We start from the raw sequence: 22,704 nt of genomic DNA, 5'->3' as shown, positions 1-22,704 counted from the left end.
TGGAGAAAATTTATTTTGAGTTTTTTCATCCATTTAAGACTATTTCTTTGGATCGGGTAATACACCACCACTTGATCGAAATGGTCGACACTACCCATTCGTTCATTGTACTTCAGAACTATCTCAGGTTTCTGAAATATAATGCCTTGATGCATCGTGGTATCAACGATTTTCTCAAAAAACTCCAAGCTGATCATCATTACTTCTCTTTTGTCTTTCCATTTGAGTACACAAATTCACTCTTCATTATAAATATCTACAGTTTTTCCGGAGGGTTCCTGTAACATATGTGTTCCTCTGAAGATGTTCTTGTATGAGTTTGGCACTATTATAGAAATTTTCATAAATAATGAATGTCCATCCCCCAGGCTTCAATCCGTTAATTTATGGACAACTGAACAGCATGTCCTCTTCCACTAACCTCTTGATCAGAGTCACCTGTATATGTAATAAATCCCAGAACTAACCCAGATGACTAATTCAACATATAAAATTTAATTCCATAAGGGTGAGTGTTGTTTTTTACGTATTGTTGGAACATGAATCTAGCTCTCCACAGAACCATGGTTTCATCTTGTATTAATAATTTGGTAGGTAACATAAGTCCTGTGAGAAATGTCTAACAAGGGTTGAATTTGTGCAGCCTGTCAGCAGGTATAGGTTTACTGGGTTCTGGATTTTTTCAAAATGCAAAGCTTGCAAGATCCCAAAAAATCTATCCCTGCTCATAATGTGCCGAAAGCATGGTAATTCATCATCATCATCTTGGGCAGTTTCCAGCCTCTGGCCGAGTCTGTATGGAACATAGGCCTCTCCATCATCTTCTGTCCCACCACCATCTCTCCGTCTTAACCTTGGCCCAGTCTTCTCTTTTCTTCTTGATGTGTTCCTCTACTCCTTTCAGCCATCTGTCTCTCGGTCTTCCTCATGGTGTCTTTCTTTCCAGTTTCATCTCGTGTATCCTCCTCGGTATCCTCTTCTCCTCCATTCTCCTAATGTGTCCATGCCATCCCAGCCTTGATTTCTCTATCTCCTCCTGTAATGGTTCCACCTTCATTAACACTCTGATCTTCTAATTTTTTAACCTGTCTATCTTTGTCACTCCAATACTGTTTCTCAAGTATGTCATCTCACTAGCTTGTACTTTGCTTTTCTCTCTTCCCTTCATAACTCAGGTTTCTGATGCAAATGTCAGGTTCGGGACATAGTATGACTGATATATAACCTTTTTACTGATTTGGAGTACATCTTTGCTCCATATCAGGCTTCTGACACTCTTCTGAAATGCTTCTGCTTTTCTCTCCTGCTCGTTTATTTCTCTGTTGTTTTTTCCATCTTCCTGTATCAGACTTCCTAGGTACTTGAAACTCTCCACACTCCCCAATCGTTCCCCACCAATTGTTATTCCAGTTGTTCCTCTCTCCTTCTTTCTTGTTGTGATGATCATCTCACTCTTACTTATACTAAATTTCATCCCATATTCTTGTACTGTTCGTTCCCATACGTCCAGCCGCTCTTGTACTTCCTCCTACTTATTCCCCCAAATCATCATATCATCTGCAAACATCATAGCTTTCATCTTCCTTTCACCAATTACTTGTGCTACTGTACTCATTATATCACCCATCACTAAAATGAAGAGTAATGTTGAAAGTGCACTTCCCTGCCTCAAGTCATTCTTCTGTTAGATCCATGCTGATCTCCCTCATCCCACTTTCACACAGGTCACACTTCCATGGTACACTTCCCTTGTCCTCCAAATTATCTGTTTTGCTACTCCTCTGTTCTCCAGGGCTTTCCACACGTAGCTTCTACGCACACTATCATACGCTTTTTCAATGTCCAGGAAGGTCATTAGTAGATCTATTCCATATTCATAGTGATGTTCCTGCAATCGTCTTACTGCAAAATTAGATCCACTGCAGACCTGCCTGTTCTGAAGCCATGTTGCTCTTCTCTCATTCTTCCTTCTAATTTGTCTGAGTTCGTGCTTCTAAAATTTTCTCAAAAATCTTTGCACAGTGACTCATCAATGTTATCCACTGATAGTTCTTGCACTCTTTTCTATTTCTCTTCTTAAAGATCAGAACAGTTATTCCCTTCTTCCATTCTCCTGGGATCATCTTCTGTCTCCACACAATTTTCATTACTTGATATAGCCATTGTAACCCCCACCCCCTCTCCTGCTGGTTTCACCATCTCTACACTTAGCTCATCCAGATCTGGTGGTTTCCCTCCCTTCATCTTGCCCAATGCCTCTTCCACTTCCCCCCATGTAAGGTGTTTTTCTATTTGCTGTTCCTCCTCATTTTTCTCCTCGGCTTGTTCCTCCTCATCCAGGTCTCCATTCGGGTTCAGGAGTTCTTCAAAATACTCCTTCCACATATTCTTGAGTTCCTCCTTATTCTCTACATATTGTCCACTTTTGTTCACCATTCGAGCATAATCTGTTGTAACGTTCTTCTTCCTCTTACTTTTAATCACCCCATATAACACCCTTTTTGAACCTTCACTATCCTTCTCCATCATTCTGGTCCACTGTTCCATCTACTTTCTTCTTTCCTCTGCCACCACTCTTTTTGCTTCTTTCTGTCTTGCCTGATACTCTTCTCTTATCTCTACTGTTCTCTTCTCGAAATGTACCTTAAAGGCTCTATTCTTCTTCTGAACTATTTCCTTTGTTTCCTCATTCCACCAGAGTGTTTCTTCCCGTCCCTCTTTGTTGCTTGTCCTCCCGCATATTGCTTCCGCCGCACTTACTAATGTTCCCTTGACTCTACCCCATTCGTCTTCTACCGTTTTTGGTTCATCTTTTGGGATGTTTTTCTTTACTACTTGTAGGTACTGTAGCCTGCTTTCTTCCTCCTTCAACTTCCATACCCTTGTACATCTTTCGTGGTTTTCTGTCCCTTTATTATCCTTAGTCTTTCTCAGCTTCATTACCAGAAATCAGTGGTCGCTATCCAAGGCCTCTGATGGTATTACCTTAATGTCAGTGATGTTCCTGTTCATCTCACTATAGTACAGGAAGTAGTCAACTATCGATTTTCTTGTCTTGACTATACCAGATAATCTTGTGGCTCTCTCTTTTCCTGAACCTAGAGTTCCCAACCAGCAAGCCATTCTTTTGACAGAACTCCAGTAGTCTTCCACCTTCCTCGTTTCGGCAGCCCAAGCCCTCTGGTCCAAGCACACTTTCGCAGCCTTGTCTTTCCCTTCCAACATGTATGTTTAAATCCCCCATTACTATCATATTCTTCCTTCCCATCTGCTTCTGCATTTCCTCTTCAAACTCTTGCTTCACCTCAGAAGTGCAACCCTCCTGCGGTGCATACACTTGTATTACCTCTGTGGTAGTCCCCTTGAGTGATATTTTGGTCTTCATCATCCTGTCACTTATTCTCTTCACTTTCTCTTTTAATCCATCACTTGCTACTGTTCTGGCTCCATTTCTCCTTCCCTCCTCATTTCCACTCCAGTACAGTCGGTAGCCTTTCCTCAGTTCTCTCCTTCCTTCTCCTTTTCATCTTGTTTCAGCTAACCCCAATAGGTTCTTCAGCTAACCCCAATATGTTCTTTCCATCATACCATACCATCTCCTCCACCTTTCCAGTCAGTGTTTGTATATTTAATGTTCCAAATCTTAGTCCTTGTTTATAGCCAATGGTAAACCAAAAAGTGCAAAATTAGTGTTCCATTAATCACTTAGTCAGTTCAGTGGAGTGGTTCCCATGTGGTAAAGTAAACCAAGAAGCATCCTGAATTTTTCTACCTCCTGGGGATTCCATTTTTTTACCAGTGTATTAGAATGTGTGGCCATTCTGCCTAAATATTGGGCATAAACATTTGCTTGTGTCACAATATGGTCAAGGAGTTCATTGGTTAGTAAGAGGTTTAGGAAGTCTAATGGGGTATTTAGATGAGTCATGTCAACAGTTTGTCCAGGATTTATTTCAAAAGGTACGTCAGTGGTGCGGTGGCTTGCCTGTTCCCTTTTCTAGGGACGTCTATTTGGAGCAGCTGAAGATACACCTATCTGAAGTGTCAAGTGAGGTGCTTGGGACTCATCATCTTCATTGGAATCCTTGACTCCTTCAAGAAGTAGAACAAAAATTTTCTCCACCAGGAACTACTCATCATTATTTTCACTGATGATGTTTCCTGGGATGTCCTCTTCATCATCTGTCGGGATCCTCAGAAGTTTTTTAGTGAAGAGTGCGGTACTCACTTGCTTGGAACTAAACAAAAGTAAATGAACATACATGAAAGACAAACCAGAAATCCAGATTTGTGTATTTGAGATAAATCATTTTACCAATGTCTGCAATGTCAGATATGAAGTAAGGAAGTGTAAACAAATGTTTGTTTTTCAGCCATATTTACAAAAGAAATCAATATTATTCAAATAAAATGTGTACAGTAAAAGACACTAACAAGAATGGAACACAAATAAGATAAGAACACTTAGTAAGTGATTTTGTGACAACTGCATTATTATCTGTTTGTCCATCAGAGTCTTTGGTTGACTCTGATCATAAATTGTCAGTCAGAGTTCAAAAAAAGTTCAGAAACCTTGTTGCTGCAAGAAGCCTCCTAGTGTGCAGTGTGGGTGCTAATATTGAAGGCATGGGATCTGAAGAAGGTGGTGAAATGGGTTCAGACCTGCCAGACCATCTTTTTCTTCCTGTAGTGCAAACCATTCTGATTGGAAAATAAGTTAATTTTGTAGGATGGAAAAATATTTATGGAAAATATTATTGTCAAGTGTTAAACCAATCAGAATAACATACATGTTTAGACAAGGAGTTACTAAAAAAAAGTTATTTGTTCCATTAACCTACTATAACATGTGATTGTATCTTGATTAGATTGCAAAAAATTTATTTATTTATTTAAGGATTCAATGTAACAGTTGAATCAAAATGTGTAAAAAGTGTGCTCTACTTACTTTGAGTTTGCAGAATTGCTGCAGGCGACTGCAATGGATGTTAGAAAAACAAAGACATGCTCATGGTTCTCTAAGCCTTTCAGAATCACTGACAAATCACCTGGATTTTAGTAAGGAGTGAGGTAGATGTAAAAGTGATGCACCAGTGCGGGTTGGCACGCTCTCAGTAATTGCATAGGGGTATGGAGAAATGTGCAGGTACGTCCTCAGTCACTGGCTACGGGTAGGAGGAGAGTGCCGGCATGCACCTCGTGTCGAGAGGGTTAATGATAATATGAGAACAGAAAAAAAATATGTTGTCAAACAGTATGTGATATTTGAAAAAACAAATTATGTTGTGAAGTAAGTGTTCATATGAGTGATCTACTTGTGTATTACACCAAAAATGACTGTAAGACAAAAGGACCAGATTTGTTAAATCTGAGATCTGGTTTCCTTCCAGTAGTAGAGAATGATAACTGTGGAATACAAATAAGAATTTGAGAATGCAGAACATTGCACTATCAATGCGAAGGAGCAGGTAATATCTATGTGCAAAAAGTTCGTTATTTGCCATTGAGGCTCATGAAGTGGTAACTCAAGGCGGTCCAAATATCACTGGTTTAATACAAATGAACAAGTTTCACTGAGTTAAGTATTGATTCTACATTAAAATGCAATTGTAGTGCATCATTTGATCATTTGCATATATTTAAACATTTAGCTACATGTTCTGTGGACCGTAACTTTGGTCTCCCACTATGATTTGGAACATATCAGTTAGTGTACATGTGGAATAAAGCTTCTCAGTGAAAAATATAACAACATGCTCACTATTTACAAGACTATCTTTTAATCTTAAGGTGCCTTTATTTTTATCAAACAGTTTAAAATCCAGGATGAAATGATGACAATATTATTTATTTATTTATTTTTACCACTTACTTTTTATTTACAAGGATCAAGAGGCTTGTATATGAGGTTGCAAGAAACGGCCTTGGGGCTGTTAACAGCTCGTGCATTTGCACGCGCGCGCGCGCGCGCGCGCGCGCCGCGCGCGTGTGTGTGTGTGTGTGTGTGTGTGTGTGTGTGTGTGTGTGTGTGTGTGTGTGTGTGTGTGTGTGTTTCCCACCCCTCCTCCTGAATCACTGGACCAATTTCAGCCAAACTTGTTACACATATACTGTAATGTTAGGTGACAGTTTCTGTGAGTGTGAGAACCCCTACCTATCAAAAGGGTGCGTGTGGTGGAGGGATGAATCAGAAATGCAGCCCGCGACACGTGAATTCACAACCTTCATCCATCCATTATTTGTGCATTTAGCAACTTATAACAAGCTTTACACACAATTTCAAACCTGCACACATTTTTTCTCACTGACAATGCCTTAAAAATGATGAAAGTAAAATGCTTATTGCTTAGTTTTTTCCGCTGTTCGTGCAGTAAAAGTACTGCATGAGGCATGACGTTTAATTTATTGCTTCTTTACTACTAACTGTATTCATAGGGACCAGAAAAATTCACATTTTGCGGTAAATGCGAAGCAGATGCAAATTATGCCTCAAAATGCAAAAATGGGAAATTACTTAATAGACGCAGTTTCATAGCGAATTGTGTCCAGATGTGCTATTTTATCAGAGATAGTTTGAAATAGCTTTATTTTCTGCATATAAATATCGAAAATGTAACTAATTTTCAGTTACTGATATTTACGAGGACTGTTCAATAAAGAATGATCATAATTTTTTTGGACAACATACCGATACTGATCCTCATAATTTTGATGGTTGTACTCAAAGTAGTCTCCCATGAGTGCGACACACTTGTTCCAGCATTTCTGCCAGTCTTCAAATACATGTTGGAAACCATTTTTTGAGAGGTCCTACAAAATCGCCTCTGCAGCCTTCACCACTGCTTCTGATGATTGATAATGCCTCCCACAAAGGTGTTTCTTTACATTAGGGAATACAAAACAGTCACATGGGGCTGGCTAAATATGGGCTATTGGGGGGATGAGGGATGGACTTCACATTGATTTTTGCAAGATATTATTTAGCAACAACATTGGCAATATGCAGCCGCGCATTATTGTGGTGCAGCATCCAGCCTGCTACACGGAAATGTGGTCTTTTGCCACTGATATGGTCTTGCAATGTTTTCAGCACATTCTTCTAGTATTGTCCAGTTACTAATGTGTGTGTAGGTACAACATGTTGATAAACCATTCCATGAATATCAGAGAATGAGATGAACATAACTTTCTCTGCAGAAGCAACTACTTTTGCTTTTTTGGGGGTTGGTGGTGAAGGAGATTTCCACACTGAGCTTTGCTGTTTGCTCTCAAGATCAATATGATGTAGCTAAGTTTCAGCAGCAGTGATTACATTTGAAAGAAACTTCGGATCTTCATCTAACATTAACTTAACGGCATGCAGACTTGCTCGTGAACGTCATTTTGTTCGGGAATTAACAGTCGTGAAACCCATCGAGCACAAACACGTGTCATGTGTAATTTTTCTGTCACCAATGTGTGGGTGGCACCCAGTGAAATGTTCAGTATTTCAGAAAATGATCCTAAGGTAATTCATCGATCCTCTCTCACAATGACAGCAGCAGTGTTGATGTTTTCAGAACAGACTCTCCATAGGCCTCCTGTAACATCGTATAGACCTCAGCTGAAGATTTGTTGAGACGAAAGCAGAATTTCAAAGCCGCATTTTGTTCCTCAAGTGCTACCTCCATTGCAGCGGTAGGCAATGCTGAACATGTGTGACCTTGCGTGCCTCTCACAGGCGAGAACCAGGGATCCCAACAATGAAACTGCTACAGCGTGTTTGTTGCACATTAAGCTAACAGAATATCATAAGATTAAGTTTTAGCATGAGAAATTATGATCATTCTTTATTGAACAGCCCTCGTAGATCATCTGGCAAAGACCAATTCGAAAAGATCATGTGTGTAAGAACCTGTTTGCGAAATAAAAAGTATATGAATGCAGTGACGTGTATCATGCACTCAGTGATCTGGTGCCTTGCCAATTGTGGGCAGTTGAGATTGATCTAGTTAAGATACACGACACATAATGCAACATAGTATTCAGCCTTGAGACCTAGCATTTTATAATAAAGAAACACATGCATTTGTTAGCTAAAGCAGTGCGGACACTTTTAACGTGGTAAATTAGGTGGTGGATGTATTGAACTGTGGTTGATCAAATACCACTTGACGCTGGGCCTGAACTACATCATTAACAACGAACCTCAAAAAGCAATTGCATAATAGCCGCCCCTGAATAGGTAGTGTTGTCCGTTGCTCATTGTTTTCTTATTTTTAAATAAGTGAAGTGACTACTCCTGGACCGTTACGGATTTCGATTATGACCCTTGCAACACCAGAAGAGATGCACAATCTCTGACAGTATGTCAGTTCTGCTGTAGGCAGGTGCGTTGAGAGAGGGAGGCGGGGCTTGTTTGCCCGCACCTCTCCTATCCCCTCTGATGGTCAAAATTCTCATGTGTTAATGCTCACAACTATCTGCCATGATATCCTATAGTGCCCACTCTCGGCGCTATAGTGATTGGAAAACAAAATCTGTTACATTTTTGTACTGCACTGAAATTTTTCCCCTATCATTAAAATACAGTTCTGCATGTTCGGTTCCACCTCTACACTAAGTGCCTTCTCACTTTTATCTGTAGTGTTGTCAAGTATCAGTTGCACAGCTATAAATGTCCATGAATGGGCGAAATTAATAGTCTACAGAATTTTTAATCTTTGGATGGGAAAAGACAAACAGTGTCCAGAAACATCTTAAATCGGAGATTCGTTCAGTTCACCCGCAGGAAAATGCTGCTGCTTTGCAACAGAACAGTCATTTTTGAAAGTATAAATACCGCCAAACAAAGAAAACAAAGGCTATTTTGGAAGAAAAAAGTGTTGAAGGTTTTGGAAAAGCGAACATTCCATGCAAAAAGTTCCCAATTAGCATTTTTTTTAAACTGTCAGTTTCAAAGAACTAAGGCTTTGTCTGTCTTCACTCAGGTAGCATGATAACCCTATAAATTTGTGCGTCTAATTTACAGCAAAAAAGATGTTAGTTTCAACAAAAATAGAAGCAAATTTTACAAAAAATAGATGCAAGTTTCACAAAAAGTAGATGCTATATTTTTCCAGATCCTATGTATTTGTGAAACATTTTACAGACAGTATGCACTTATACCACTGAATGTAAAAGTGCAAAATGATATCACTGTGGGGCACATAGTTCAGGAGATGTGACATCACAATCAATGAGATGCATGAAAAATTGCCGCATCATGTATGACATTTAAATTTATTACTTCTTTGCTACTAATGCTAATCACAATAGATTTCACAGACAGTAGCCACACATGCCAGTCAGTGTACCTACGGTATTATATCACTGTGCAACACACAGTTCAGGAGATAAAACATCATAACCAACGAGATGTGTGAAAAACTACTGCATTGTGCATGTTGGTTAAATTTTTTACTTTGTTGCTATTAACTCCATTCACAACACATTTTGCAGACAGCATCCACATATGCCGCTGAATGTAACTACAAAATTGTATCATTGTATGACATGTAATTTAGATTATTTATCGTATGATGTGTACATTGATTTACATTTATATACAATATTTTCAGGACTAAAATGTACAATCACAAGTTCGTACAATTTTACAGCTCTATGTCTAGTTCTTCAATCCACTTGACTGCTTCATCCGATGTACGATGAATGTCCATTAAAGTTCCTCTGAAAGTACGATGAGGGCAGTCAGCAACAATGTGATGAATCGTCTGTGAGGGGGCACCACAGTCACAATTTGCAGAGCCAACCCATCCCCATTTGTGCAGTAGATAGCCACATCTGCCTTGTCCAGTTCGAATGCGGTTAATGATCCTCCACTGACGCCTTGGAAGATCAAATCCTTGCGTCTGCTTGGAAGGGTCCTCGACTAGATGTTTATTGGCTACTGAAGACTGATCCCACTGGAGTTTCCATGAACTGTTAATGTTGAAAGCAGATCCTTCAAGGTCGAGTGCTGTGCGCCATGGTGGTTTCCTCGATTTCAAGCGTTGGTGTGTTCCTTGTACAATATCTTGATGGATGGGGAGCTGGGGGTTCTGCTGAATGTTTTTCCACGTCTTTAGGAGAGCTTCTGATCTTCTTAGGGCTGGAGGTGGGATATTGCTTAGAACCGGCAGCCACAGCGTGTTTGTGCTCCGAATACATCCTGTGATTAATCGCATTGCCTGATTGAGTTGCACGTCTATCTTCTTAGTGTGAACACTGTTGATCCAGGTTGGGCAGCAATATTCAGCAACAGAATATGACAGAGCTAATGCTGTAGATCTCAGGACGTTAGTATTGGCTCCCCATGATGTACCAACAAGCTTCTGAAGAATATTATTTCTAGTTTTAACTTTAGCAGCCACATTTGATAAATGCTGCTTGAAAGACAGAGTTCTATCTAGTGTTAATCCCAGGTACTTTGGTGTACTACAGTATGGCAACACTTGGTCTCTGAATACAACTTCTGGTTTGTAATTTGACTGTCTGTTACGTAGGTGGAATGCAGATATAACTGTTTTCTGAGGATTTAGGTGGAGGCACCATTTCTTGAAATATTTGTCTAAGGCTTCCAGATCAGTGGATAGAATAGTTTCAGCATCAGCAAAGTTGGAGCACTGAGTCACCAGACAAATATCATCAGCATATATGAATTTCCTTGAAGATGTTTCTGGTAAGTCGTGTGTATACAAATTGAAAAGGAGGGGAGCCAGAACAGACCCTTGAGGTAAGCCGTCATTTAGTTTAAACATTCTGCTCCTATCATTATCTGAGTAGATCTGAAAGTACCTATTGCTTAGCATTTTGTTGAGTAAGGCCGTGAGTTTACGACATGGGATAACACTCACAAATTTTAAAAGGAGTCCTTCTCGCCAGACAGTGTCATAGGCAGCAGATAGATCCAAAAAGGCAGCCACACTTACTGATTTCTTCTCATACCCATTTTCAATGTGCGTAGTGAGAGATAGTACCTGATCGTTACAACTTCTCCCAGGTCTAAATCCTGCTTGCTCGATAGGAATATGATGGTTGATTGTTTCACAGATTCTGTTGTAGATCAGACGCTCAAGGAGTTTATAAGTGATACTTAAGAGTGCTATTGGACGATAGTTTTCCACTTTTGTGGGATCTTTATTTGGTTTCAGTATGGCTAATATTTTTGATTTCTTCATCAGATGTGGGATGTTTCCAGTTTGCAGGATGTTTGAAAGGAAGTTGGTCAACCATTTTACTGTAGCTGGTCCACAGTGAGCCAGGAATTCTGGGTATATTCCATCATATCCAGCTGCTTTTCCAAGTTTCATACTTTTGATTGCAGCTTTAGTTTCCTCTTCTTGAAATGGAGTAGAGAATTCGGAAGACTGTAGGGCTGCTCTTTTCTTGGTGTTCAACTGTAGTTTGATATCCCTTTTGGCTTGCTTGTCCTTTATATTCTTTGTAACTGACACAAGGTGTTTAGCATAGTCATTCAAATTGATGGCATTTTTTGATCTTTTTGTTGTAGGGTTTGAAGAGTCTAATTTCCTGATGATAGACCAGGCTTTTCTGCTAGAATGGGTGTAATCTAGGGACCCCACAGTTTCATGCCAGATCTTTCTTCGATTATCATCCAGGGACTGGAGGAGGTTTGTTGCATTGTCAGAGTTAGGATGGTCTTCATATTCTTTTAGTAACTCCTCACTCTCGGAACTCCAACCAGGGATATACTCTTTACGGTACCCTCTAGGAATACATCGTCTGGCTGCACCTTTGATAACCCCAACAAATCTGCTGTAGTTGTTGTACGTTGGTTTGATCCATCTGATATTGGAATCTGTTTGCTTTGCAAATTCAGTCCAGTTGGCTTTCTTGAAGTTCCACCTCGGTTTAGGATGTGATCGTACAACAGGTATAGACATCCCCACCTCCAATATAACAGGTCTGTGTTGACTATGTGGGAATTCCTTGAGCACAGTTCGTCGTACTTGATTTAGGGGATTATGAGACTGAGTTGTGAAGCACAGATCTGGGGTATAGCCTTGGGACCAGCGAGCTGAGTGGAAGGTAGGCAGATCTTTAGCATCGTAAATTAAATTCAGGTTTTCAGTTTCCATCCAGTCCTCAAGCGCTTCACCGTTGAGGTCATTCTCCATATATCCCCACAGGTGATGATGACTGTTGAAATCACCGAGGTATATAGTTGGATGTTGCAGAGACGGTAGAACGGGATTAGGCCAATTAGTCCCTGGGGGTTTGTACACGTTAACTATCGTTAGGTTTTCAATTTTAACAGCAGTTGTAAAAATGTCATTTTCAGAATTTTCTGACAGCAGCTGGTAGTTTGTTATGTGATTCTTGACGTAAGTTGCAAGGCCATAATTTTGATGGTGATTAGAGGCTATCAGTTTAAAGCCCGGTATTTTCCCCCTACTCTGTAGCTGTGGTTCATCAGCTGTGTGCGTTTCTTGAAGTGCGATGATATCAACTGCATATTTCTGTGTGAGCCTGGAAAGATACTCACATTTTGCTCGACTTATCCCTTCGATATTCAGTTGGCAGATGCGCAGAGATGGTCCAATTCTACGAGCTTGTGGGTCCTGAATAGGACCGCACGTGTCCTTTGTCATTCTTTGACCGAGAGGTCTTTTCAGACAGTTCGGTCTCATCTTATCGTTGTTGCTTTCTTAGCACCACCCAGGGGTCACGTGTAGGGTATTTAAAGGTTATACCTACGGACGTGAAGCAACACAGACCCCCTATAATTTAGATGATGTGATGTCATAAACATTAAGCACAACGCCAGACACTATGTGGTATTGATGGGGACGCACAGCTGTAAATAAATACCTGGGCAGCGCTGTGTTTCTCCTCTGGTGTGTGTGTGTGTGTGTGTGTGTGTGTGTGTGTGTGTGCTGCAGTTTGTCCTTGTGGGTAAAGTATTATTTAACTGTGAAACTGGTTTCGTTTTCAGTCAGATTCATTTTACTGTTCTAAATTTTTTTGTTATGGTTAGATTTTTTTCAGTTCACTTGCTTGTTGCAGAGAAAGAGGATAAAGTTGATGAAAAGAAGACAAACCGTGGAACACCCATTGGATTATTTGCCAGCAGTGCTCATTATATGAAATTGTATGATGCTGTTAAAAGTGCATATACAAATTACAAGGTGTGTATCAAATTGCATCAGAATTTAATACTTTTACTGATATGCTATAGTGGCACAACAAGACTTGAATGCAGTGTAACGGAGTGGACAAGAGTAAACTTAGTAATCCACTAAAGATATCAGATGTGGTAATTGTGCAGTAGTTATTCCACAGGCATCCATAAAAGAATCAGATAGGTAATGTTTATCTCCATAAAGTAATTGCCCCCACTTTCATTTTTAAGAAAATATTGAACATAAAATGCTAGTATATCAGTATGCTCACAGTGGAAATAAATACTTGATCGAATTAGAGTACAATTTTGTGATTGATGAGAAGTATAGTATTTCATTTCATAAAACTTTTTGAGGCAAGAGTTGTTGAATGCAGGCAAATGAATAAAAAACCATTAAGGACACATTAGTGATAGCTATAAGGTTAAACAGAAGAGAAAGATACAAAATGAGTGAGTTTGTTGAAGTTGACAGTTGTTGACTAGGGAGATCACTTTTTTTTTTGGTAAAAGGTACAATCTTTCAATATTCTGTTGTAGGAATTACAGCTTGTTATGCGGACTCCCTATTTCTGATCAGTAGCAGTCGGGAGACTTCAGCTGTAGCAGTTTCCAGATGTTTGTTGAGAAATGTGCAGTGTGCCATTATCTGATGTTGGCTGCTTTGTCATCTGCTTTGTCACTGTGCTGTATTTGTCGTGTCTATGTTTTGTTGCACTGTTTTCAATGTGATCTTTTCAAAAATGAGTGGTGATGTGGTTGCTGACACATCCCACTCCAGAAAAGCAAGCCATTTATAAGGAGTGAGTGCTGGAAAATGTCATATTTGGTGAGGTGCTGTGATGCTGAGAAAACTCAAAAAAGAACCATTACATTCAATTACGTAGTCTTCTCTCAGAACTGTGATGCACACTGGCAAGAGTCTGTGTAGGATTGCTAGAATTAGAGAATGTAACATCAGTCAATTAGATGTATCCTCAGAAAATCCTGGCAAGAAGAAATTAGTTTCAGCTGTAATTCTATTAGAAAGTAATTCTAAACAGCTATGCATTTGGTCCAAATACTTCTATATTTGTGCTATACCAATGACAGTGCACTTTGTGTAAAAAGATAGATACATATAGTAATAATAATATATTTAAAACCATTTCTGAAAAGATTCATTGTAGAACGCAATTTCAATTCCCTATTTAAAAAAAATAAAAATAAAAAATAAGCATCTTTTCCTTCTCTTCAGCTTAGGAGAAGAAGTGAGGAAATCAAAGGGAGCTGACGCCCATTGGTTTCATACGGAGAAAGGTTGAAAACAAGATAACTCTATTATTGGAACGTGGTGACATTGTGCATCCATTACAAAATATACACGTTTCAATTCCACAGAGAGAAATACAGTGATGTGCTGTAGAAGAATGCTTTATAAAAAGGCGTGCCATTGCACTTTGGCACACTTAAGACCACATAATATGTTTTACATTTCCTCGAACACAAATGTTTTATGTTTCAGACTTTTCAGAAAGATGTGCACTACAAGATGAACATATTTCTGAAAATTCGATTTTTTTTTTTTAGTATTGACCCAGTTTGCAAATATCGTAGGTCTGGAGCTGATGCACAGAGCTGTCCGAGTTATAGTGGGTAGTCTCCACGTGACCCATGTTTACATTTTGTGAATTTGCTGTTTCCCCTTCGTTTACTCTCACATAAAATGAAAACAAAATGGATATCTGTGGCTGGGAGCTATCAAGTGATTTAAAATACATTCACATAGTTATGGAAGGCTAAAATATGTCATTAGTTTCAGATTTTATTTTATTTCCACTTTTCTGACAGTCAAGCATTAATCGCCTTGCGGAACAGTGAAGTTATTTTTATCTGTTTGCTAAAGAAATTTGATGTTTATTAACCCTTTCCGCAGAGGCAGTCAATGTATTTGAAAGGAAATGTTTAATTCCATAGTGCTGGCTAGTTTCAACTGTTTGCTGCATTTGAAGTGCACATTTTCATCTTCTAGCACATATGGCATTATGCCATAATAAAGAACCAAACATGATATAATACACTAATGGTGCTCCAAGAAAATTTAAATCCCATAAACCACACTGAAAAGCTTAATATCAGGTCAAGGTCTACTTCATTGGGAATCTGGACATACGAATGTGCAATTTAAGTATGCACTTTAAATGTGCAAATTTTTAGTATGGCTCACAAAATTCCGATGCTCTTGGAGTATACTCTGGTGTCTTGTTTCTTTTATGACATAATGTATGACCTTTCAATGTTTTACATGTACGTACATATGGGCTTCCTACATCATGATAGCTGTGCAAGCATGGTGTTGCCTGTTATCTACACTCTCTGGCAACTGATGAAACGAACCTATTTCTAACAGGTCACGGGAAAATATTCCGAATGGTGGTTTGAAAAGTGTTACTTTCCAAGTAAATATCCTTTTATGTAAGTTGAACTATGTGCAAGAATGTACCATGAATTTATTAAATCGCAGTGCGTTTGACTCTCATTTAAAAATCAGCTCGTTGATGACGAGCCATTTAGAAGAATGTCAAACCCTGAAGATCAGACATTTATGTCATTAGCAAAAATTTTAATGAACATTGTGTGATACATTATAAGTGTAAAATGCGCAAAAGAGATCGACATTATATGCAAAAACTTAGCTTTTCTTGCAGTTTATTAACTTTAGAGACCAATATTAATGTGAAAGCTTTTCTTTTCTTGTAACAACACTATGTACCGGGTGTCAGTATAAATTTGAAAACTTAATAAATCTCGGAATAATGTAGATATTGACACACGTGCTTGGAATGACATTAGAACATTTATTAGAACAAACAAAAAAAAAAAAAAAAGTTCACAAAATGTCCGACAGATCTCTTGCACGCGTCGTTTGGTGATGATTGTGTGCTCAGCCGCCACTTTCGTCATGCTTGGCCTCCCAGGTCCCAAGCCCTCAGTCTGTGCGATTATTGGCTTTGGGGTTGCCTGAAGTCATAAGTGTATCATGATCGACCGACATCTCTAGCGATGCTGAAAGAAAACATCTGACGCCAATGCCTCACCATAACTCTGGACATGCTTTACAGTGCTGTTCACAACATTATTCCTCGACTACAGCTATTGTTGAGGAATGATGATGGACATATTGAGCATTTCCTGTAAAGAACATCATCTTTGCTTTGTCTTGCTTTGTTATGCTGATTACTGCTATTCTGATCAGATGAAGCGCCATCTGTCGGACATTTTTTGAACGTTTGTATTTTTCTGGTTCTAATAAAACCCCATGTCATTCCAAGCATGAGTGTCAATTTGTACCTCTCTATCTACATTATTCCGTGATTTATTCAGTTTTCAAATTTATACTGACTTTTTGATCACCCGGTATATTAATTTAAACTATTAACTTTCCCTGTTTGTGTGTTCGTGCTACTTAACTGTTGGCTGACTATATCACATGTCCTATGCTCTGAATATCCACTGTCGTGATCATGTGACATGAGCTATTACTGGCTTACATAAGCGTATCGCAATCATGATTTCAATGATTCGGAAAGTAACATGCTGCATTGGGTGGTAATTCCAATGTTGTTGTTGTTGTTGTGGTCTTCAGTCCTGAGACTGGTTTGATGCAGCTCTCCATGCTACTCTATCCTGTGCAAGCTTCTTCATCTCCCAGTACTTACTGCAACCTACATCCTTCTGAATCTGCTTAGTGTATTCATCTCTTGGTCTCCCTCTACGATTTTTACCCTCCACGCTGCCCTCCAGTGCTAAATTTGTTATCCCTTGATGCCTCAGAACATGTCCTACTAACTGGTCCCTTCTTCTTGTCAAGTTGTGCCACAAACTCCTCTTCTCCCCAATTCTGTTCAATACCTCCTCATTAGTTATGTGGTCTACCCATCTAATCTTCAGCATTCTTCTATTGCACCACATTTCAAAAGCTTCTATTCTTTTCTCGTCCAAACTATTTATCGTCCATGTTTCACTTCCATACATGGCTACACTCCATACAAATACTTTCAGAAATGACTTCCTGACATTTAAATCTATACTTGATGTTAACAAATTTCTTTTCTTCAGAAATGCTTTCCTTGCCATTGCCAGTCTACATTTTATATCCTCTCTACTTCGACCATCATCAGTTAGTTTGCTCCCCAAATGCAAAACTCCTTTACTACTTTAAGTGTCTCATTTCCTAATCTAATTCCCTCAGCATCATCCGACTTAATTCGACTACATTCCATTATCCTCATTTTGCTTTTGTTGATGTTCATCTTATATCGTCCTTTCAAGACATTGTCCATTCCGTTCAACTGCTCTTCCAAGTCCTTTGCTGTCTCTGACAGAATTACAATGTAATCAGCGAACTTCAAAGTTTTTATTTCTTCTCCATGGATTTTAATACCTACTCCAAATTTTTCTTTTGTTTCCTTTACTGCTTGCTCAATATACAGATTGAATAACATCGGGGAGAGGCTAAAACCCTGTCTCACTCCCTTCCCAACCGCTGCTTCCCTTTCATGCCCCTCGACGCTTATAACTGCCATCTGGTATCTGTGCAAATTGTAAATAGCCTTTCGCTCCCTGTATTTTACCCCTGCCACCTTTAGAATTTGAAAGAGAGTAGTCCAGTCAACATTGTCAAAACCTTTCTCTAAGTCTACAAATGCTAGAAATGTAGGTTTGCCCTTCCTTAATCTATTTTCTAAGATAACTCGTAGGGTCAGTACTGCCCACGTGTTCCAACATTTCTACGGAATCCAAACTGATCTTCCCCATGGTCGGCTTCTACCAGTTTTTCCATTCATCTTTAAAGAATTTGCGTTAGTATTTTGCAGCTGTGACTTATTAAACTGATAGTTCGGTAATTTTCACATCTGTCAACAGCTGCATTCTTTGGGATTGGAATTATTATATTCTTCTTGAAGTTTGAGGGTATTTCACCTGTCTCATACATCTTGCTCACCAGATGGTAGAGGTTTCTCAGGACTGGCTCTCCAAAGGCCATCAGTAGTTCCAATGGAATGTTGTCTGCTCCCGGGGCCTTGTTTCGACTCAGGTCTTTCAGTGCTCTGTCAAACTCTTCACACAGTATCGTATCTCCCATTTCATCTTCATCTACATCCTCTTCCATTTCCATAATATTGTCCTCAAGTACATCGCCCTTGTATAAACCCTCTATATACTCCTTCCACCTTTCTGCTTTCCCTTCTTTGCTTAGAACTGGGTTTCCATCTGAGCTCTTGATATTCATACAAGTGGTTCTCTTATCTCCAAAGGTCTCTTTAATTTTCCTGTAGGCAGTATCTATCTTACTCCTAGTGAGATAAGCCTCTACATCCTTACATTTGTCCTCTAGCCATCCCTGCTTAGCCATTTTGCACTTCCTGTCGATCTCATTTTTGAGACGTTTGTATTCCTTTTTGCCTGCTTCATGTACTGCATTTTTATATTTTCTCTTTTCATCAATTAAATTCAATATTTCATCTGTTACCCAAGGATTTCTACTAGCCCTCGTCTTTTTACCTACTTGATCCTCTGCTGCCTTCACTACTTCATCCCTCAGAGCTACCCATTCTTCTTCTACTGTATTTCTTTCCCCCGTTCCTGTCAATTCCAATGTATACTTTCGTAATACGAAAATACACAGCATACATGTTGCTCCACATCAATGATATTTCCAAAATGTGCCTTTTCCCTGAGTTTTGTTTTTTAAAGTGCCAGGAAATTCTACGCCCGTGTATAAAAACCATAGCCATTCAAAGGATTGATAAGGGAAAATATACTGTCACTTAACACAGAAAAAGCGTGTTTTCACCCAGGAGAAAGTGTGTTTTTAACCGGGAAATCCTTGAAAAACCCAGGAATTTTTTTTCCTTGTCTGCATATACAATGTTGCTTTCAAACAATGGGAAATCCAGGTTTGAATAACAATAATATGGAGAGGATAGATTGCTACTTGCCATACAAAGGAGTGTTGAGTAGTAGACAGGCACTATGAAAAAGAGAAAGTCCTTCTTGTGCAGTAGAAAACACACACACATTAACACAAGCACAACTCAAGCACATGGCTGCTGTGTAGGGCACTAGAGCCTGACTGCAACTGAGCATGACAGAGCAGCAGTGAGGGATGGGTGGTGGGGGAAGGGGGAGGCATGAGGTGGAAAGGAGGAGGGCTAGGGGTAGCAAGGTGCTGGTGGGGGAAGATGCTACTGCTGCCTGGTAGAGTGTGCAGGAACTTGATGGGGTCAGGATAAGACTTATAGGTGTAGTGTCTAGAATCTGTGTTGGGTGGGAGGGGGAAGTAGAGGAGGGGAAAGGACTTGTAGATGCATTGATGTGATAGACATGTGTAGCATTGGAGTGGAAGCAGGGAAGGGGATAGTTAGGTGGTAGACGTGGACTAGTGAAGGTGTAAGCCAGGGAGGTTACGGGAAGAAAAGATATGTTGTAGAGAGAGTTCCCACTAACACTTCAGAAAAGCTAGTATTGCTAGGACGACTCCATATGACCCGGGCTGTAAGTCACACATTAAAGTGAAGTGCACCACATTGGGCTGCATGTTCAGCAAATGGGTAGTCCAGCCATATCTTGGCTACAGTTTATCAGTGGCCATCATGTGGACAGAGAGCAGTTTGGTTGTGATGCACATTTAGACAGCGGCACGCACACATAACATGGTTGCTTTCACAGATAGCCCTGCCTCTGATGGAATAGGAGATGTCTGTGACAGGTTTGACTCGCTGGTAATGGGAGGATGTATGGGACAAGTCTTGCATGTAGGACTATTGCACAGTTATGAGCCATGAAGAAAAGGGTTGGGAGCAGGGGTGGAGTAGGAACGCACAAGGATATTGCATAGATTTGGTGGGCAGTGGAGTACTACTGTGGGACTGGGGAAGAGGATAGTGGGGAGGATATTCCTCATGTCAGGGTATGAAACAGGTAGTCGAAACCTTGGTAGAGAATGTGATTCATTTGCTTCAGTCCGGGATGGTGCCAAAACACTATAGGAATGCCCTTTTGTGGCTGGATAATTGGTATGTGGAAGGTGGTAAGTGACTGGAGAGAAAAGTCACAGGATAGCTGTTTCTGTACAAGGTTGGGAGGTTAATTTCGGTATGCAAAGGCCTCAATGAGAGACTCTTGGGATATTTGGAAAGTTTGTCACTACAAGTGTGATGAATCTGGATGACCAGGCTGAGTGGAAGGGACTTCTTGGCATGGAATGGGTGGCAGCTATCGTAGGTGAAGTATTGTTGTGATGTAGCCATCCTTGAGGTGGAGATCAACGTTGAGGAAGGAGATGTGTTGGGTTGAGTTGGACCAGGTGAAGTGAATCAGGGAGAAGGTATTGAGGTTTTGGAGTAATTTGGATAGGGCATACTCACACTCAGTCCAGGCTCTGAAGATGTTATCAGTGAACCTAATCCAGATGAGGGGTTTGGAATAGTTGGTGGTTTAGCAGGCTCCCCCCTATGTTGTCTGTGGGAAGGTTGGCATGGGATCGTGCCTATTGCTGTGCCATGGAATTGTTTGTAGGTGATGCCTTCAAAGGAGAAGCAATTGTGGATAAATATATAGTTGTTCACCTTTATTCGGAAGGAGGTAGTACATTTGGAGTCATTTTGGCATTGAGAAAGGTAGAGTTCAGTAGCAGCAAGGCCATGGACATTGGGGATGTTAGTGCAAAGGGAGTTGGCATCATTAGTCATGAGCAGGGCACCGAATGGTAAAGAGACAGGAACTGCGGAGAGTTGGTGGAGGAAATGACTGGAGTCTTTTATGTAGGAGCATAGGTTGTGGGTAATAGGCTGAAGGTATTGGTTGAGGAGAGCAGAATTTCCCTCTGTGAGGCACTGTAATCAGCCACAAGGGGGCATCCTTAATGGTTATGTTTGTGGGCTTAAGGATACAAGTAAACCCAACCACCCAGGAAGCCCTTATGTGGCTGGTTACTGTGCCCCCCACAAACAGAATCTCTGCTTTTATAGACCAACACCTTCAGCCTATTATCCGTAACCTTCTCTGCTGTATAAAAGACGCCAATCATTTCCTCCAGTGACCCACTCAGTTGCTGTTCCTTTACCAATCAATATCAGCTTGTTACTATTGATACCACCTCCTTTTACACAAAAATCTCCAGTGCCTGTGGCCTTGCTGCTATTGAACACTATCCTTTCCAATGTGCGACTGACTCCAAACCTACTGCCTTCTGCCTTGCCATCATAACTAACAATATTCTCACCCACAATTACTTCTTCTTTGAGGCATCACCTATAAACAAATCTGTGGTACAGCAATGGTCACCTATGGGCTCTGTCCTATGCCAACCTTTTCATGGTCCAGCTAGATGAATCATTCCTAACCAAATTGGTGAGGATGCCCTACCCACATTTCTCCAGAACTTCAACACCTTCTCCTCTATTCATTCCACCTGGTCCTCCATTACCCAACGAGCAACCTTCCTTAATGTTGAGTTCCAACTCAGGTATGGCTGTATCAATACCTGTGTCCGCATCACATCTACCAGCCACCATCAATACCCCCACTTCGACTGCTACCACCCATTCTGTACCATTAATTTCCTTCCATACAGCTTGACCATCCATGGTCATTTTGTTGTGAATTGGCAGGAGCCAATTCACGGAGTTTGGAGGAAGCCGAAAGGCAAGCGTTTAAGCTCATGCAGGCTGGCGTGAGGTCTGGAAAATGACAAGGAATTATAGTAGCCAAAAATAGTACATAGCTTCTGGAATACTTAACTTTAATCCATAATTGGAGAACATCGCTCTTGTTGATACATTAATAACAATCTCAATATAAACTGGTAATGGCGCCTTGCTAGGTCATAGCAAATGACGTAGCTGAAGGCTATGCTAACTATCGTCTCGGCAAATGAGAGCATATTTGTCAGTGTAGCATCGCTAGCAAAGTCAGCTGTACAACTGGGGTGAGTGCTAGGACATCTCTCTAGACCAGCCGTGTGGCGGCACTCGGTCTGCAATCACTGACAGTGGCGACACGCGGGTCCGACGTATACTAATGGACCGCGGCCGATTTAAAGGCTACCACCTAGCAAGTGTGGTGTCTGGCGGTGACACCACACATTTCACATCTGTAGTGCCGAGCAGTCCCTCTCCAAATTTGCCAAGGATATCATGGAGGCCTTCACAGACTGAAATTACCCTCTCAACTCTGTCCAGAAACAGATAACCCATGCCTTCTCTCTCCAGTCACCTACCAACTTCCACATACCCACTGTCTAGCCACAAAGTTGCACTCCTCTTGTGACTCAATACTTCCCAGGACTGCAGCAGCTGATTCACACTCTCCTCCAAAGTTTCAAGTATCTGTCACGCCCTGAAATGAGGATGACCTCCCCTCTGCCACCTATCCAACCTGTGAAATATTGTTTTCCATCCCTACTCCAGCCCTGCTGCCAACCATTTGCCTCATGGCTCATACCCTTGCAATAGGACTAGCTGCAAGACCTGACTACTGTCTGCTCCAGTTGTGCCACA

General features: G+C 40.5%; 1 protein-coding gene across 1 annotated transcript in view; it reads left to right on the top strand.

The window, feature by feature from the left end:
- The window catches only part of LOC124787730 (huntingtin), a 392,251-nt gene that overhangs the window by 191,845 nt on the left and 177,702 nt on the right, over positions 1-22,704 (top strand). Inside the window, exon 19 of the mRNA XM_047254577.1 lies at positions 13,048-13,169. Within this exon, the coding sequence (XP_047110533.1) occupies positions 13,048-13,169 (122 nt within the window). The remainder of the gene's footprint in view (positions 1-13,047; positions 13,170-22,704) is intronic.

Source organism: Schistocerca piceifrons, chromosome 3 (genome assembly GCF_021461385.2).
Source record: "Schistocerca piceifrons isolate TAMUIC-IGC-003096 chromosome 3, iqSchPice1.1, whole genome shotgun sequence".
NCBI lineage: Eukaryota > Metazoa > Arthropoda > Insecta > Orthoptera > Acrididae > Schistocerca > Schistocerca piceifrons.
The sequence above is the reverse complement of the archived record's forward strand: the minus strand, read 5'-3'. Positions and strand labels throughout refer to the sequence as shown.